The sequence below is a fragment of the Culex quinquefasciatus genome, chromosome 1 (assembly GCF_015732765.1).
Source record: "Culex quinquefasciatus strain JHB chromosome 1, VPISU_Cqui_1.0_pri_paternal, whole genome shotgun sequence".
Taxonomy (NCBI): Eukaryota; Metazoa; Arthropoda; class Insecta; order Diptera; family Culicidae; genus Culex; species Culex quinquefasciatus.
In genome coordinates this window covers 130,028,529-130,046,523 of record NC_051861.1, presented here as the reverse complement: position 1 = coordinate 130,046,523, position 17,995 = coordinate 130,028,529, and the positions used below count along the sequence as shown (strand labels likewise).

At 44.1% G+C, this 17,995-nt stretch overlaps 1 protein-coding gene across 2 annotated transcripts in view; it reads left to right on the top strand.

The window, feature by feature from the left end:
- LOC6038186 (protein artichoke) overlaps positions 1-10,408 on the top strand; it is a 39,593-nt gene extending 29,185 nt beyond the window's left edge. For both annotated transcript variants that reach the window (XM_038255959.1, XM_038255952.1), the window contains exons 2-6: positions 1,847-2,295; positions 2,395-2,675; positions 3,504-6,492; positions 6,978-7,270; positions 7,589-10,408. In XM_038255959.1, coding sequence (XP_038111887.1) covers positions 1,977-2,295; positions 2,395-2,675; positions 3,504-6,492; positions 6,978-7,270; positions 7,589-8,338 — 4,632 coding nt within the window. In that variant the 5' untranslated portion in view covers positions 1,847-1,976 and the 3' untranslated portion in view covers positions 8,339-10,408. The remainder of the gene's footprint in view (positions 1-1,846; positions 2,296-2,394; positions 2,676-3,503; positions 6,493-6,977; positions 7,271-7,588) is intronic.
- The last annotated feature ends 7,587 nt before the right edge of the window (positions 10,409-17,995 follow it).

Here is a 17,995-nt window from a genome sequence, read left to right as displayed (position 1 = left end):
ATGTTAAAAATAAGGAAATAATAAAAAAACATTTTTTTTTGTTCATGATTCGATTATCCGAAGTTTCATACAAACCTTCGGATAATCGAAATTCGGATAATCGAAACTTCGGATAATCGAGGCTCCGGATAATCGAGTCTGGACTGTAGTGGAATTTGATGATATCACTGATGTTTTCTTGTCACTAGTTTTCAAAATGCTTGATGACCTTATAAAAAGTTCATTTTCAGAGTTATTCAAAAACTTTTTTTTATATCTTTGAATACTCCATTATATAATGTTAAAATACACTTAGAAATTTTAAAGAAATGAGTAAATGAAAACAAGTTTAAAAAAATCGTTCAAATAATACAAAAAAAATAACTTGAGATTTTCGTTTGCTATCGCACTGAATTCCGCTCATCTTGAACCTTCAAAACAAATCTTCGAGCTAAAAAAGTATAAAAAAATAGATCAATTTCCCTTTATGTCAAAGTTTCCCCTCGACAAACAGCCTCCACTCGCAACGAGGCACGTAGTAGGCCACGTTTCTGTTCATCGCACTAAACTAGGACTTAACTTAATTTCATCAGTTTTGTGCAAGCGGCTGATCCATAGCCTGCTAGACAAGACAGACTTTGTTACACAGCCTGAATAGAGCAAACTTCGCCATCGGTCCTAAATATACTTATACAGACATGAGACGTTGAGACTACACTTTTCGGAGCATCTTTTCATGGTAAATCTAATTTATTCCTTTTTCGGAAAAAAGGCAAGTGAAGACAAACGCAACGCCTACTGTGAGAGGAACTTTTATCGTTTGACGACGAGCGCGATCCACCTAGCAGTTTTCGGGGTTTGTTTTCGTAAATTGGGTTGTAACAAAAACAAACTTTTCCCGTCGAAAGAACCGAAATTCCCAAGCCTACTTGGTCACGTCCGACCAGCATAATGCGATTATCCATCGGATCACCGAGCAGTCTTCCCTCCTTCTCGACCAAAATTTGCTCGAAACCGGAAACTATTGATTATAGTCCCTTGCGGAAAGTGATCCTCTTGAGATAGTTTCATACGCTTCGAATCGAATCCCCTTCTTCCGCTTCGCTTGCTGTGATGGATTTCCATTTTTCAATAAATGGGTAAATTTGTTCCCAGCTGCACAATGCTGCACAAGCTCGGAACGGATGGCAACACTGCTGCCGCAGGGCTGCTGATGTGGATATGCAAATTCCAACGAAAACATGTTTTGTCGTCAAATTTGTTCAGCTGTGTAATGTTATGCATGCTTCAGGGCGGGGTGGAACTCGATGCAAAATAACCAACTTACTCGGCACAAATTTTCCTTAAAAGCTCTTGTCAGGAGCGAACTCACTTCACTCTCTACCATGTTTATTAGCTCATGAAAGTGTACACACTCCCAAGCAAGCAAAAGTCATGAAAGCTGGATTACAGTCTCTACTCCGTCGTGTACGGTGAAATTATGATTCGACACATGTTCCTTTTTTCATCGCGAGCTTAACCTGCATCGCGCGTCAACAAATCCCGAATTTTCCACCGTTTTGAAGCCATTTTCGTGGTCTCCTTGGATCAGCGGGAAATCTGCAGAAGTGAACAAAAAGGGCAGAAAAACGCTGCCAGGCACTTTGGAGAGCAGGTTGCTGCGATGCTTGTTTGGCCTAAACAAGAGGGGGTACACATTTTCGCTGCTGCGTTGGATTGCTTGGATTGGGGAAGGAAAATTGCTGGAAAATGGATGAAACGTCATACACACATGTTTACTTGTGTATAAAATGTTTGTAAAGGAGCTTTTTCTGAAGGATTTTCATCTTTAACTAAAATCTTTTTTTATTCTCTTTTTGCCTTTCAGAATTAAAACTAATCAAAAACCAAAAACAAACCACCAAGTGCGCCACGTGGTGTGAGCCCCAAAAAATGTCTCACGTGGACGCCACGGCGAAAAAGTCACCAACAACGCCTACTGCGACCATCACCACGGTATGATGCTCCGCTGGTGGCCTAACCTGGGGCTGACGCAGCCCTACTACAAGTATCTATGGCGGTGCTGGCTGCTGGTCGGCCTGATACTCCTTCAGCGTATCAGCTACGGCCAGATGGAGGAGATTTTACGGTTAAGGGGAGGTGGGCAGGGTAGTGGAGGTGGAGGTGGCGGAAGTGGTCACCATGGCCACCACCAACAACAGCACCTGCAACAGCTGGATGAACAGGAGCACCACTTTTCGTCGGCGTCCTCAAACGAGATCGAGTGCCCGAGCTTCGTCGACAATTCGGCCTGTCCGTGCTACAAGTTTGAGGATGGTGAGTTTTTTTATGGGGATTTTTGACAGAAAGCAAGAAATGCAACTCAAAATATGCCTACTTTGATTGATATCCCTTCGAAATTATTCCCCCTCACAGGCCTCTTTCTGGAGTGTCCAAGCATTACGGCGGTGGTTCTGAGGTCCACCCTGCAGCTAATCTCCTCCCCGATTCAGTCACTCTCAGTTTACGAGTTTGATCGGTCCGTGAAGTCACTCACGGTGGATCTGTTCGCGCCGGCAAACCAGCAAAGCAGTGATGTCAACATCCGACATTTGCAATTTTCCAACTCAAACCTCCAGCAGCTGAAGGAGAACAGTTTGAGCAACTTGCGAGCTCACCTGGAGAGTTTGAGCATTGTGAATGGAAAGTTGACGCAGGTAAGTTTATAATTTGATCATGTTGACTGGGTAGAAATAACCCAAATAGGACTGTTCTTCCTGAAGCGTGTATCGACCAAACTTTTCGGCACCTTCAGCAAACGTCAAATCAATACAAATAGCTTCCGGATCTTTTTCCGCATCTCTTCTGACAAAGATCCGCAATCAATTTTGCATGGTTTGATGTTTGCGGGAGAGTTGAAAAAATGTAAACAAATCACTTCGTGTGTCAGCCAAATATTCACCACAAGACTGATTTTTTTCACTCTCACACACGTTTGAAAGTTTAGAGTCGCAACCGGGACTCCTTGAGACACGACATTCCGGACGCAGCTCCCAACCACCCACTGACCTCATGTCCGCTTCCGTCGTGTCCTGTTCCGGATTCCGCCGACCGGTTCCAGCACAATTCAATCACACTTCCGCGCCAAACGTTCACTCTCAACTGTCCACAGCGTAAACATAAACACGCGCCTCTTTTCACTCGCTGTCAAAACCAAGTACACGCTTAAGTAAGGAATAGTCTGTTTTGGGTTATTATTACCCAGTCAGTATATTTATATTGTTTACATTATTTTGGAAGACGAAGACCCTACAGAAAGTTCTTAGGATTGACAGTTCTCCCACTACACATTGCCCATATTTTAACCAAATTTGCCTATAATTTAAACCTTTCTAGACTTCTGGCCTCTACTGTTACTCACTTTCAATCCGTACAATCAGGTTGACTTACGACAAAATATCCTAGCAGAGTTGGTTCTGCCAAAAGCTAGAACGTTGTTGACAATAACCTCCACAGCTAAACCCAAACAATCTTCCCCCCAACAGGTGCCCACGAAAGCGCTGGCCGGGCTGAAGAAGCTCATGGTGCTGGATTTTGAGCTGAACGAGATCTCCGCGATCGAGGAGTACGCCTTCTACGGGCTTCACCTGGTGAAGCTGAACATGAAGGGCAACCGGCTCGAACGGATCCCGGAGAATGCCTTCTCCGGCCTAGAAGACTCCCTAGCCGAGCTGGATCTGTCCGAGAACCGGCTCAAACAGTTCCCGACGGGGGCGCTGAAGCGGCTGGAGAATCTCCGCTCGGTGCGACTCTCGATGAACGAGATCAACTCGCTCGAGCAGGACGACAGCTACACGAGGTTCGGCTCGCTGGTCTTTTTGGACCTGAGCTTGAACAACTTTGTCGAGCTGTACAGTGACGTGTTCAATCCGTTCCCGTACGTGAAGACGCTGTCGCTGTACAACAACTTTATCGAGCTGGTGCATCGGGACAGCTTCGTGTCGCTGAAGGAGCTGCAGTCGCTGGATCTGAGCCACAACCAGGTGGTGTTTGTGGATCCGGAGGTGTTTTCGGCGAACCGGAAGCTGCACACGGTGGATCTGAGCCACAACCATATTCACTACGTGAGCGGGGTGTTTGCGAATCTGCCGCTGTTGAGGGAGATCTTTTTGAGTGAGAATAACATTTTGGAGTTGACGGACGATTGCTTCAGCAATTCGAGCAGTATTAAGGTGATCTACTTGGAGAACAACTCGTTGCAGCGGTTGGGCAGTGATACGCTTGCGACGGTGACGAACTTGGAGCAGCTGTATCTGAGTGGGAATCACATTCAGCGGATTCCGGTGGGGTTCTTCGAGACGACGGTGAAGCTGCAGTCGTTGAGCTTGGACGGGAACGAGCTTACGGAGCTGGACGTGAGGTTGTTTAGGAGGTTGGCGAATCTTCGGGAGGTTCGACTCAACGGGAATCAGCTGCGATCGATCCGGGAGCACCTGTTTGCCGCCCAGGAGAACATGATGGAGTTGCATTTGCAGAACAACGTGATCTCGTTGATTGAGAGGAATGCGTTCAAGAACTGTCTGCAGTTGCAGTACATCAATCTGCAGGAGAACGAGCTGGACGAGATCGATATTCTGCTGTCGACGACGGCATCGACGGATTCGGCCAACCAGCAGCCGTTGACGGCGCGAGGGAAGCTAATAACCACCAAGACGGATCCGGGGAGCTTCGGAGATCCGCAGGATTCGCTGACCTCGTCCTCGTTGATCTCGATCCAGCTGAACTCGAACACGATCAGGTACCTGCACGGTCACTCGTTCCAAGGTCAGGGCAGCGTGCAGATCATCTGGCTGGAGAACAACCTGCTCAAGAGCTTGGACAAGATGCTGTTTGCGGATCTGTTCCAGCTGGAGCGACTGTATCTTCGGAACAATACGCTGACCAGCATAGAGTACGGGGCGTTGGATTCACTGAGGCGACTTCGCTACCTGGACTTGAGCGTGAATCGCTTGTCCACGTTGAACGAACAGCTGTTTCGAAGTCTGGCGGAGCTGGACGAACTCCACTTGGGAGACAATCAGATCGAGAACCTCGGACCAAACGTCTTCTCATCGCTTCGGAAGCTTCGGGTGCTCGATCTCAGTGATAATCCGCTGGGGACGCTCCAGAAGGACGTCTTCCAGCCGAATCTGTCCGTTAGTATGATCAACCTCAAGAGTTGCGGACTGTCCCGCATCGAGGCCAACACATTCCGTGGGCTGCAGAACTTGAACGAGCTTAACTTGGAGGATAATCGGCTGAGGGCCGACGACGTCCGCCAAATCGACGTAAGTTCCTTGAGGACGCTACGATTGTCCATGAACAACTTCACCGTGATCAGGGAGAACATGCTGGATCGATTACCGTCCCTGCAAAATCTGGTTTTGGATCGGTGTTCCATCCGGGAACTTCCCGCAACCCTGTTCAGCAAAAACAACAACCTGGTCAAGCTGGACCTCAGCAACAACTATCTCCGAACGCTGAAGCGGAACACCTTCAACAACCTGAACGTGTTCAAGGAACTTCGACTGCACAACAATCAGATCAACGACTTCCCGCACGTTGCACTGTCCAACGTGTCAACGCTGGAACTTCTATCCCTGTCCAAAAATCAACTGACCAGCGTAGATTTCTACAAACTCCACGGGCTTCCGAACCTCCGCCATCTGGACTTCCGGGACAACACCATTTCGTCCCTGTCCGGGTTCAACACGGTCACGTTGCCCCATCTGGACATGATCGACCTGAGCGGGAACCTCCTGCTGGCGCTACCCCAGAACTTCTTCAAACACTCGATAAGTCTGCAGCGGATCGACCTGTCCTGCAACCGCTTCAACCAGATCCCCAACGCCGCACTCTCAGAGTCCTCGCTCGCGAGGTTGGCCTGGCTAAACCTCACCGGGAACCCACTCCAGCGGATCCACCACACCATGACGGCCGCCGACGACCAACACCGGAAGTACCCGCACCTCAAGGAACTCCACATCAGCCAAACCAACCTGACGATCCTCACCAGCAAAGACTTTGAGATCTACCCCGCTCTGCAGCGACTCTACCTGATCCAGAACCGCATCAACCGGGTGTCCCCGGGCGCCTTCGTCGCCCTGTCCAACCTTCAGATCCTGGATCTCAGCGTCAACGAAATCGAGATCCTCCCAAAAGAACGTCTACAAGGCCTGAAACTGCTCGAAATCCTCAACATCAGCACGAACAACATCAAGGAGCTGGACGAGTTCACCGACGACCTGCAGAAGCTCAAGATCCTGGACATTTCGTCCAACCAGCTGGAGCGCATCCACAAGAACACGCTGCGTTATTTGGTAGCGTTGCAGGAGCTGCACCTGTACGGGAACCGGATCGTGAGCATCTCGTCGGACGCGTTCCGAACGCTGCGGAACCTGAAGGCGCTGGACATCCGGAAGAACTACTTCGAGGCGATTCCGCTGCGGGCGCTGAAGCCGCTGGAGACGCACCTGAAGGAGCTGCGGGTGGGAGGTGAGTTTGAGAATTCTTTAAAGCGTCATATTTATTCTCATAACCTTCAATATTTGAGTCCACTTCCAAACCCGGGAGACCGTTTACCCGACGACGAAAACTTTCGCTACCCTTTTCCGAGCATTCAATTTTACGACAAGTTAATAAAATCATGATGATTATGTTGTCCTTCGGAGGATTCTCACTCCAAAGTAGTTTTCACAAATCGAAAACCGATGTCCAAAAGGACAGACAAGCTGTTGATCGGAGGAATGCCGCCCATTAATATTGATTGGCTCTTGGGATTGGCCTGTCCCCGGCTCGGAGGTCGAAGGTCGAACGAATTTTCGATTTTTGAGTTGTTACGGTCGTCGTCGTCGGGTGCCGAATTTTAGAACGGATAAATTTTAATGATTATGATGTTTCATTAAGGATTCAGCAGATGGCACCCCCCGAAAAGAGGGTACTAAAATTTAACACTTCTCTTTTTTCTCGCCCTTTGACAGAAAATCCCCTGCTCTGCAACTGTGAGACGCAGGAGCTGTGGGAGTGGCTGGGGGATCACCGGAAGTGGACCAGCACCGGGTACGGGGGCGTCCGGTGCGAGCAGCCGGTCGAGATCCAGGGCAAGGGCCTGCTGGCGATGGAACCTCAAGAGTTTTGCGACAAACCGCTGATACTGAAGATTGCCATCCAGGACATCCGGCCGTACTCGGTGCTGGTGTCGTGGCAGAGCCGGGAGCATTCCGGACTGCACGGGTACCACGTGATTTTCCACTCGCTCGACACGGTGGAGGATGTGAGTATTGTTTCTTTTTGAGATTCGTTTCGATTATTTGCTTTTTGTTTCACAAATATCACAAATTCGGTGTCTTTTCGCAGCTAACCCGTCCAACTTGCTCAAATTGTTTTCAACTTTTGATTGATTGCCAAGCGACAGCGCAAGCAGCTGTCAAGCTGCTCGTTTTTCTTAAACGTCAATGTTGCTTTTCTTTGACAATGTCGACTAGCATCTCTTTAACTGTCAAATACTAGTAACCCGAGCAGAAAGTTTTTTTTTCAGATTTTTCATTTTGTGCAACGAAAAGTTTTAGAGTTTTTTTTTCCTTTATTTCAGATCCGCGGCAAAACGCTCAACCGGCAGGCCAACTCGGCCCAGCTGGACCGACTGTCAGCAAACACGCGCTACCTAATCTGCGTGCTCGGGCTCGGAAACTGGCTGTCCGGTTACCATGACCACGACATCCACAGCCTGCTGAACCAGTCGAATCAGATCCAGAACCAGGTGCTGAACGGCCCGCACGGGTACGGCGTCAGTCAGGACGGCGGCAACGAGTTGGACACTTCGCTGTCGAACTCGCTGCTGTCGCTCATGATGGACACTCCGACGTCGCGGTGCACGGAAGTGCGCACTCTGGACGCCATCGGGCCGAATCCGTTGGCTGAGGTGGATGGGATGTCCAGCCGGAGCATAATTCATTCCATTTTGACGCGCCGCCTCGGACTGATCGTGGGCTGTTGTCTGGGGATCGTCGTTTTTATCGTGCTGATTTCGGTGCTGGGCTATTTGAAGATCAAGAAGCAGCGGCTGGACGCGGCCAAGCGGCTTCAGCAGCCGCCGATGGCGCCGGAATTCATCTCGTACCGGCACTTTTCCATCCCGAATGACGAGCACGGCCGGGACGGGGTGGCACCGGGAGGAGGGACGAATACGTTCCTGCAGGGGGCCGCGGTGGTGGCCAACCACGACGGTCATCCGAGCTTCATTTCCGGGGCTGTGCTCGGAACGACGACGACGCTGAACGGAGGCGCGGGAACCGGGCTCGTGCCCGGCGAGGAGCGCAAGAAGATCATGTTTGACAGTTGAAAGGAGCGTCCGGTTGAAGGATCCTCCTCCTCCGTCAATTAGGCTGTTATCGATATCCTTCCTCGACTTCCGGTTCCGGTCTTTTTTTGTAAAAAAAAAAAACAAAACAGTCAAAATATCTCTAGTCAAATCGAACAACGAGCAAAAAGAACAAAGTAAAACATACAAATCAAAGTAGGCATCATAAATATTTAGCACCAAAGAGTGAAAAGCGGAAACAAAAGAAAATCAAAAGTGTTGATAAGCTGTGTGTGGCAGAATAAATCAAAGGAACCCGAAAGCTAGCGCGCAAACAAAATGGCGTCCGGAGCAAAAGTGAAAAAGAGGCGAAAAGCCTGCTCCCTGGGGGTTGTGTAAATATATTTATAAATTCAAGGCTGACGGACCGACCGACATTACTCGTTCCGGAACGGGAAAGTTAAATTTCCGACCCAATTGACACGAGTCAAACAAACAGAGAAAAAGAAGAGGAATAAAAAGTTTCTTTTTTTAAATGCCGCCGCTTGCAAACTGTAAATAGAGCGAATCAAAAGAATCAGGGGTGAGGGGGCAGCTCTCACTCAATCTCTTGACAAAAGGATGGTTAAAAAAGTTCGCACCCGAAAAAACAACCAGCGAAGGAAATTAAATTGGGAGGAAACGAGTCAACAAACTAAAGCGGACGAAAAACGGTAGGTAAATAAATTTAAAACGTTCCCCGGGAAAGCGTCGCGACGAAGCAGGCTTTGGGAATTTCAGCGCGTAAAAAAAGGTGACAGAAGAAAAAACGCAGAGGTTACTGAGATAACAATGAAAAGGGGCTGATTTGGTTGGAGGTCGTCTCGGGAGATGATTGATGAAGAGTCGAAAAGGTGAGGAAACTGCTTTTATTCTTGACTGTTGATTGGAAATGGAAATTGTTTTTGATCGGGTGCTGATTGAGATTTCTTTTGAGATGGAGTTGGAATCGTTCTCAAAGGTTTTTTTCCGAGTCAGAGTTCATCAATGAAATAAAATCGATTACATTGATTTCATAACATGACAGCTGCAAAAGTTCACTCCATATTAACGGCTCACATCTCTCTTTTTAATTTCACGGTATGACAGTTCTTTGTTGACATCACTACACTCCGATAGGAAATTACTCACTTTCAAGTAAAACTTTACATATTTTAGTGCCAAAATTGGCCTTGCAGAAAGTTTTTAAGCAGTTTCCCACCCTTTCCGTGAAATAATATCAATTATGAGCGGAAGACCGAGCAACAGCGCTACAAAATGAGTAAACTTTTCCGGTCGCTGCCAGCAAAGTACCGACCGGAAGGTCGGGACGAAACTTTTCCCTGTGGGGATAATATTGTTAAAACAATGAAGCAAGACGGGGATAAAAAATGAGGTCACAAAACTATCGGAACTCCTTTGAAGTTGTCCACGGAGGAAGCGAAGCGCGCAACAGCTAATAATACTAGTAATAATAAGGGGATTAAAAAGTGAGAGAGTGGATAAAACTTTACTATACGCAGTAATTACTCAAAAAGAAAGAAAAAATAATGGTTATTGCAATTAAGTTTCTGCGCGAAAAGAAAAGGGACGACGGAGTGTAAAGCACTCTGTTTAAATTAGGTTTGGCTTTGTTGTGTATGAGAGAGCGCGCGAGCGAGCGCATGAGATACCGCGGGAACTCATTAGTGTTGTGAGTGCTCGTCGCAGTAGGCGACGGGATTCAAGATGGCGGCGAAGCCGCCGCGAGTGATGGGTGAGTGTAATTAAATTAGTTAAACAATTTGAAATGAGGCAAAAAAGTGTAGATATTTGTTGAACGGTTGGTTTTTATATGAATTACGCGATGAGTTACGGTTATGAGAGTGGCGCTTGGAAATTCGGCTCCTAGTTGCGAGATTTGTTTTATCTTTTTGAATAAAAACCAGGTGCAGTTCCTCGTTTAGTTGGACGAGCAGACTATGCAAACAAGAAAAACAGACACACACTAGTAGGCAAATTATTGAAATCAAATTTTATAAACAAATCAAAACAGTATATTAAATTTTAGAGATTTTGATGAGCAGCAAAATAGTAAGGTAAAGAAAAATCAAATGTGCGCAACCGAAGAAGGGCAGATAATCCGAGAACAAATGTTACGTACTAACACACACAGTGAAAAAGAAAACATGAAACAAACCGTGAATTAAATAAATAATAATCAATTATAAAAAAGCAAACCTAGTTTCACTCCCAAATAGGCGTTTGAAAGAAATGTCCAAACATGACGCAATAACCCTCGTCACAGCAGGCCGTGAGCACGAGACGAGGGGTCCGTCGATGCTCGTTCGAAACCCCTTTTTCCAGAAGGGGGACAAAAATGTGTCGAAAAATCTCAAACGAGGCGTCCACGCCTCGGAATTGTCAACCATATGTCATTCGTGAAGGCAAGTGGCGGAAAAAAATATGATGAGAAATTTTCAGCCACGCTGTCAGAAGCGATTTAATCGAGTTTCACAAGTCGTTGAAAATTTGAACGAGGGCGGGAGGTGTCATAATTGTCACCACGCGCGAGTTTGACAGCTGGGTGAAAATTTAGTGTGAAGTGGTGCGGAATTTATTGGCGTGTGGGATCCAAGTTGGCGGTGAAATTAATTTTAACATGCTTTTCAACAAAATTTTGTTCAACATAACCTGTTCCGAAAACTATAAAACTTTCTCAATTGTTGGGCTGTGTTTATTCAAACTTTGAAATTTCCTTCAACAACGGTTCATGGCTTGCTATGTAAACTGCCAAAAAGTTAACCCCTTCGTCATGGCATGCTTTGCCGTCGTTGTCGTTTTTGTTGGAATAATCTAACCTTTCAGACAGGTGAGGCAACAGCGGGTTGAGGTTAAAACTTTTCGTACTCCGTATGAGAATATTATAAATCTCTTGAGATTTTAACCCAACTGTGGGCGTGCGTGCTTTTGAATGCTTATCACTGTGTAACCACTCCTTTTCTAGAGATTTGAAATTGACTATAACTAGAGTTCAAAATTTCCTAACCTCAAAAATGGTCTCAACCTTTTAACACGACAAACGATGTTCGATTGAAAAGAAGCACTTGTAGTATCAGTTGATAATACTTCCATGTCACGACGACGACACTCGATTGACATTCGGGGTCCGGATTACTCCTCCGTTTTTCCCACGCCCACAACCATCAACCGATTTCACCGCCTACTACTTTTACAATCCAGACTCACCTTCGCTACTGTCATCACCGCATCGTCATCTGAGTCTGACATATCTATGCTTGAATGCCTCTACCCTTCTTCAACATGCAGCAATAAAGCACCTCACACCTGATTCATCGCAGCAGGCCCTGCGGATGCCATCCAAGCAAGAAGGTTATAACAGGTTACAACTGATTGCGCGATATGATATCAAATCGTGAATATTTCACCCCCCACAAACCAATTCCGATAGAGTTTGGCAGCACTACCTCACTGACAGGTGTTGAGGTGGAGGTCAAAGGAGGCGGTGACGACCAAGATATGGCGACGACGATGATGATGTGTGTAATGTTGGGCCCCCTCCCAAATGTTCTCAGCAAGGCTGGCAGCAGTGCCAGCGTTATTGATGGGAACGATGTGAGAAACCGGAGTGTACGTGACATATGAATCGTGTAGCACCACATTACTTACCCCTTTTAGAAGGATTTTTTCGATGGGTTGAGGAGGTTTTTCTCGTTTGGTTCGAATTCTGTGGAGTGAATGATGGAATAAATTGGACACTCGTGAAATTTGGCTTAACAAATTGTACAACTTCTCTCTTTTATTAAACTACTTTCAAAGAAACTCATAAAACAACCTGAAATCTTCTTGACAAAGTGAAGAGTTAATCGTTTTACCTGCACGAAAGCGCAAAATTTTTACCGTAATTAAAAAGCAACAAAAGTAAAAAGGAAGAAAAAAACTCACAAAATCGTTTAAGCTCACTCGCTTGCTACGAACGAGAGCAACTTCTTACGAGTGACACATTATTAAATTTTTGCAACGACGGCACACGACGCTTGCTCTTCCTCAAGAAGAAAGGTAGTTTCCGCCAGTCACCACCAGAGTGTGCGCGACATTGCTATGGGGAAAGGGAGGAAAAGAAGCAGTTAAAAATTTACTCTTTTTTGTCCCTGCTTGTCTCACTTGGGAATGCCACGTGTACATCAGTTTGAAATATAGTTACTCTTGTGTTAATTGGGATACACTTGCTTGGTTTGACTTCATTCTAGAGCATAATTCTTTGGGAGCAAAGAGAACAAGATGGTTAGATGGATTACTTATGTTTTTCTCCAAAGATGGCACTGCTGTTAGTTGGTGGATGTTTCGAACATATTTGTTGACTCGAATAATTTTGATTAAAATTAAGTTTTGTGAGTTGTACTCTTTTCAAGACTTAAGTGAGCCATTTACCCACCCCTGCGAGCACTGAAAACGTCATTTCCATGCCGGAAAAGGAGGGAAACTGCACTCCGAGCACTTACTGTTGTTGTTCGAAGCAGCTTTCCGTTCCTGAACCCCCTTTCCCCTCCCTCAAAAAGGAAAACTTTTCCCGAAAAACAGGAAAACCTCCGACGACAGGGGCAGAAACAGACATAACCTCAACCAAGGAGAGAAAACTTCCGAACCGTTTTCGACAGCCCTGCGGGCCAGACATTCCGCAAGGGGAAAGTCAAAAACGAGTTTGCTCAAAAAGAAAGAAGAAGAAGTAAAGAAGTCAGAGTGCACCCAAACATCATCTTCTTGTTGGGATTGCAATCAAGCAGGCGGTGCGTTCTTCTCTAGTTTGAAGAGTTGAGGAAAAACGGAGGAGGAAAAATAAATCGTTTAACTCAATTTTATCATTACCATCAGGGCCGTCATCATCATCATCATTAGGGCTATTGTCGCATTTGGGTCTTCTGACATTTTGTATGAGAGGTTGAGAGGTTATTTTTTAATCATTTTGCGTTAGAAAAAAAAAACAGAGAAATACACCGCAATTGGCAATCTTCCTATTTTTGTATATTTGTTATTTGGCTGCATGCTCTTAAAATGGGATGTTTGGTCTGGAATTTGGTTCACCTTTTTTTTACACAATCGTCAATTTAAGCTCAAAGTGTGCCATGATTCGACTTGCAGGTTGCTTCGGCTGTAATTTTTCCTACACTCTAAATTTAAAAGAAAGCAAAGCCTCTTTAGCTGTCATCTCAATGAGTTTGTGCTTGTTCAGTGCACTATGATAAAATTAAGCTGGCATTATTTTCCCTCATTTTTTCATAAATAATACACAATACTGCTGACAGCTGCGCAAACAAATTGATCCGCAAATGGAACGATACGATGTCGAAGAAAAATGCAATCCTTCGACGCGAGAGTGCCTCGTCCATATTGGATTGTCAATGTAATGCCCGTCCATATTATTTCATTTCATCACGAAGAGAGGTCCCTCAGTTGGTAAGCCCCTTGTTTTCTTCGTTAGATCTGGTTATGCAACAGTGGAATCTTGCAATTTTGGCATTTGTTTGTGTTCAAACGAATTCAAATCCACTTAAACTCAATTTTGAGTGTATTTTCGTAAATGTGCAATTTTGACATCTCTACCTTCAAGCGTATGCTCTCAAACAATTTGACTCAAAACGAACCCACTGTGCAAGATGTCTTGCAACTGTCAATACTGTAAATCCTCTTGCGCTCGTCCGTACTTTTATTTTGCAGATTGCTTGTCCCAGTAGGCGAATGCAGAGTGTTTTGCAATAGTTTGTTCCCACTACAGAAAAATTGCATAAATCCTTTTGTTTTGCTGACATAAACTGATTTAGATTTAGATTTAGATTTAATCTGCTTCCTCTTGCGAACATGAATGGTCATTTTTTTTATTTCTAGGATTTAGCATTAATTTCTTCGAAAGAAAGTTTGCTTTACGTTGTCAAACACTTGTAATTATTCATATTTTAATGGCCTAGATTTCCACGAAAAAGCATCTCCAAAAGCTCAAGACCAACTTTTTCTCCCCCACCCTCAACAATCTCCACAAACTGCTCGTAATCCACCACAAGGCAATCTGTTGAAAAAAACCCACAAACTTTTGATTTATGGCTTAATTCTGATCGTGTAGCAACCATATCAGAGTAGGCCGTGATTTCACTCGTTTTTGCTTTTTCCTGCGGCCCGCGGCATTTGACAGGAACCGACGGAAAAGTAGGGCGAGTTGCTCTATTTCACCATATTGGAGTTTTCAGCTGTCATTGTACACGTTCAACCAAAGTTACTCGGAGTTTCACTGCAATAACTGAGTTTTCATCATGTGCAAATGGGTCAAATTACAGATTTGAGTAAATTTCACTAAAATTGAGTGAAGTTCACACAAAGCAAAATTAACTAAAATTTTACATTTTTGGTGTGAAAATATAAAAATAAGTCCAATACAAAAATACCTTCCTTAACTCTCACGTGTTTGTTTTTCGCCACGCCATAATCAACTTTCACTTTGGGCCGGCCATGACGATGATGACGGGCCCGACGGGTCCGAGTTGGCCTTGGCAGGAATCCTGGGCGGAAACATAAATATAATAATTTGATCACAGCAGACCGGTAATCTGTTTAGCGAGTGTTTGTTTCCGACTTCTTTTCTACTGTTTTTAGCACTTTTCATTCGGAGAGGGGCGAAGAAGCTGTCATCTCATTATGATTATGTTTCAATTAGCGTGTACTGGGTAGGTGAGATTTTTAGAAGTTTTTGAGAGTGTAGAGAGGTGGGTGTTATAAATTAGGAGTGGGTGACAAATTTTAATTAACTTTGGTGGTTTCTGATTGATACTTGTTGATCGACTTCAAATTGAAAAGTGACTTCTAAATTTTGATTAATTATCGTTTTAAGTTTTTCAAGTTCTGCGTGAATTTCAGAACATTGTTTCATGCTTCTTTCAATTGAATATCAAAGCAAAAATTGTTAAGCTAGTTTTCTCCACAGTCCAACAATACCGGATAAACCAACTGAAACTCTCTTTCTAACAAAAGTTTCCGCATAATAGTTGTTAATTCTTTTCTGTGCAAGACGAGAAAGGATAAAGTTTTCCCCCAGTACGGTCTGGCTTTATTTAACTTTTTTGGACTACAAAAAGAAACAGCTTTTAGACTCCTTTTGCTGTGTACTGCTGAACTGGATCAGATTCTTGCATATAAAACGATGAAATGGAATAAATTTTATAACAATAGTATCATCAACCCATAAGTTAATTTCTGAATATCTTCAACTTTAATAAATTCAAGCAATCTGTTGCTTCTAAATCTCCCTCCAGAGAGGAAGCCAATAAAGATGGATTACACGCCGGAAAAGTCTTGGCCTGCTACTCCAGACACCAAGAAGGAACAACAACAGGGGAGCACGTATTGACCAAAGTTTTCTCCCTCCCAATCTTCCTTCAGCCTTTTTTGGACTGCTCCAAAAACAATGATCCCAATTACCTAACACATATTTACCTTCGGAAGGAAAAACAAACCCAGTTTCAGTTTGTTCCCTGTGAAATGGTACACCAACCAACGTGAAGTTTTGACGATTGTTGATTCAGCTAACAAGATCATTAAACTTTCCCAAGGTGTGGAACGTGATGTACTCTTCCACGAGGTAAAAGACGTGCCAAATATTTTCACCCTTTTGACCCACCCCATCAACGTTTGTGGAGATGGTAAAGTTAATCTTGAGCTGGGATTTGCTTCCATGAAGGTTGAAGGCAATTTTACAGAATTCACATTTTTTGAAGCATACTTTCTTATTACTACTTGTCAAAAGTTTAATTTCCAAACTCGAACTGAAATTATTATTTCACAATTTTGATTAAAAAAAACTATGCGTGTAAGACTTTTTTCAATAAACCATTTTCAGATGATACTCCCGCAAAATGTCTCTCCTCCACAAAAACTCACGTACTTCAAACAATTTCCAGAGTTTTAAGCTGGCGAAAGCGTCTCAGATTTGGTCTTCATCTTCTTAGGCTGCAAAAGAAGTAGACGCAGCCAACTTCCGCTCATTTCGACTCAACTTTTTAATTACATTTTCTCCTCCTCATCAGCAATCAGATGACGATTGTGCGGGGGTTGCGGAAAAGGGAAACGGAAGGGCAAAAGTTTGCATTTCTTTCGGTGTTGTGTTTCTCTCAAGTTTGGCTGTCAAAATTTGCAATTTAAATGGGTAAATTGCGAACTTAATAGTGACTGTTGAGCCGGCATTAGCTAGAATAAATTGTTGTGATATAAAGAAAAGTATAACGAGGTCTGTTTGAGTTTAGCATGTAAAGATCGTAGCAAGCTATGAAAAAAACCTTACGTCAAACAGAAAATGGGTTTCCATTCAATGATTTCAATTGGGTCCAAAAATGAAGCTTAGATCGCTGATATTATTGTTTACAGCGATAAAGCTTATTTTTCTGAGTACAATGACCCTTTGTACGACCACAAAGAGTTTAAAATGGATTTTTAAATCAATTTGGAAAAATTAACCTCGCGGTCCTTCTTGACAAAAAAGTTCCTACTTGACAGCTCGTTCCAAGGGGACCATAGTTGATCTATCGAAAAAATGTTGTCTTGTCAATATTTTTTTTGCATTAAAATGAAAAAAGTGATCAGAAATGGTTTTGATTCGTGTTTTTTACCGTTGTACATAAAAATTGACATAGGGCTTTAGTACCCAATTTACACTAAATTTCATAGTTTTTTCAGTCAGAAAATATTTAACCATTCTGTTGCCATTTAGAAAGTATTCTCATGTAAATTCACTTACTTTTGAAAGCATCCCATTAGCACTAATGAGCTCATATTTGCAGGCAAATTTCAACCCATCAACGCCGCCTACTTTGACGTTTCATCTAAATATGTTGCCTCTGGGTAAACATCTCTCTCAAATCAAAGTTGCCTCTGTAAATGATAGATGACAGTCAATTTTCATCGTGATGTATTATTCAAACCAATCGATTACGCTTTCTCTCTCAATTCTCTCTATCTAGTCATTAATGCCAAAGTGACGGAAGCAATCAGCTGTCATAACCTATTGATGTAAATCTGTGTGCAAAACCAGCTAAAGTTGCAACAAACTTGATGCAATCAAGGGGGCGTTGAAGCGCCATTTTGAAAAATCGATTAAAAGTCAACTTTGTTTGTTAAGGTCGAGCAAATAATCATTTTAGATTGTTCTGTGAGCTTATACGAAATTTCCAAAAACTTTGCTCGTTGCAGCTTATTGAAACATTTATAAACTCGAGTACGCGTACATTGTCCACCATTAATCAAATAGACTAGCTTCATCTTAAGTACCTATGTCTGCTCTTGTGTTTATGTGTGCGAAATAACAAGAGAAACTTTGCCCGAAATTGTTCCGACCCACTCAATCTCGAATATGCTTTATTTTATTGAAGCTCACAAACATTCACCAGAAATTGTTTCCTCTTCCCGAATGATGAACACTCCACCACCACCACCAGCAACATCATCTAGTTGGCCATGGCAGGTCCTCCCAGGGGAGCCATAAAATAAAACATCCAACCAAATCAGAATCCCCGAACATCCATCAAAGTAGGCCGGTCTTCCCCCAAAATGGAGACGGTGGGCGTGTGTACGTTCGCCTACTTCGTTGATCTCCCAGGGATGATTCAAGGGCACAATACCAATACCACGCTAGCGATCCAAGGA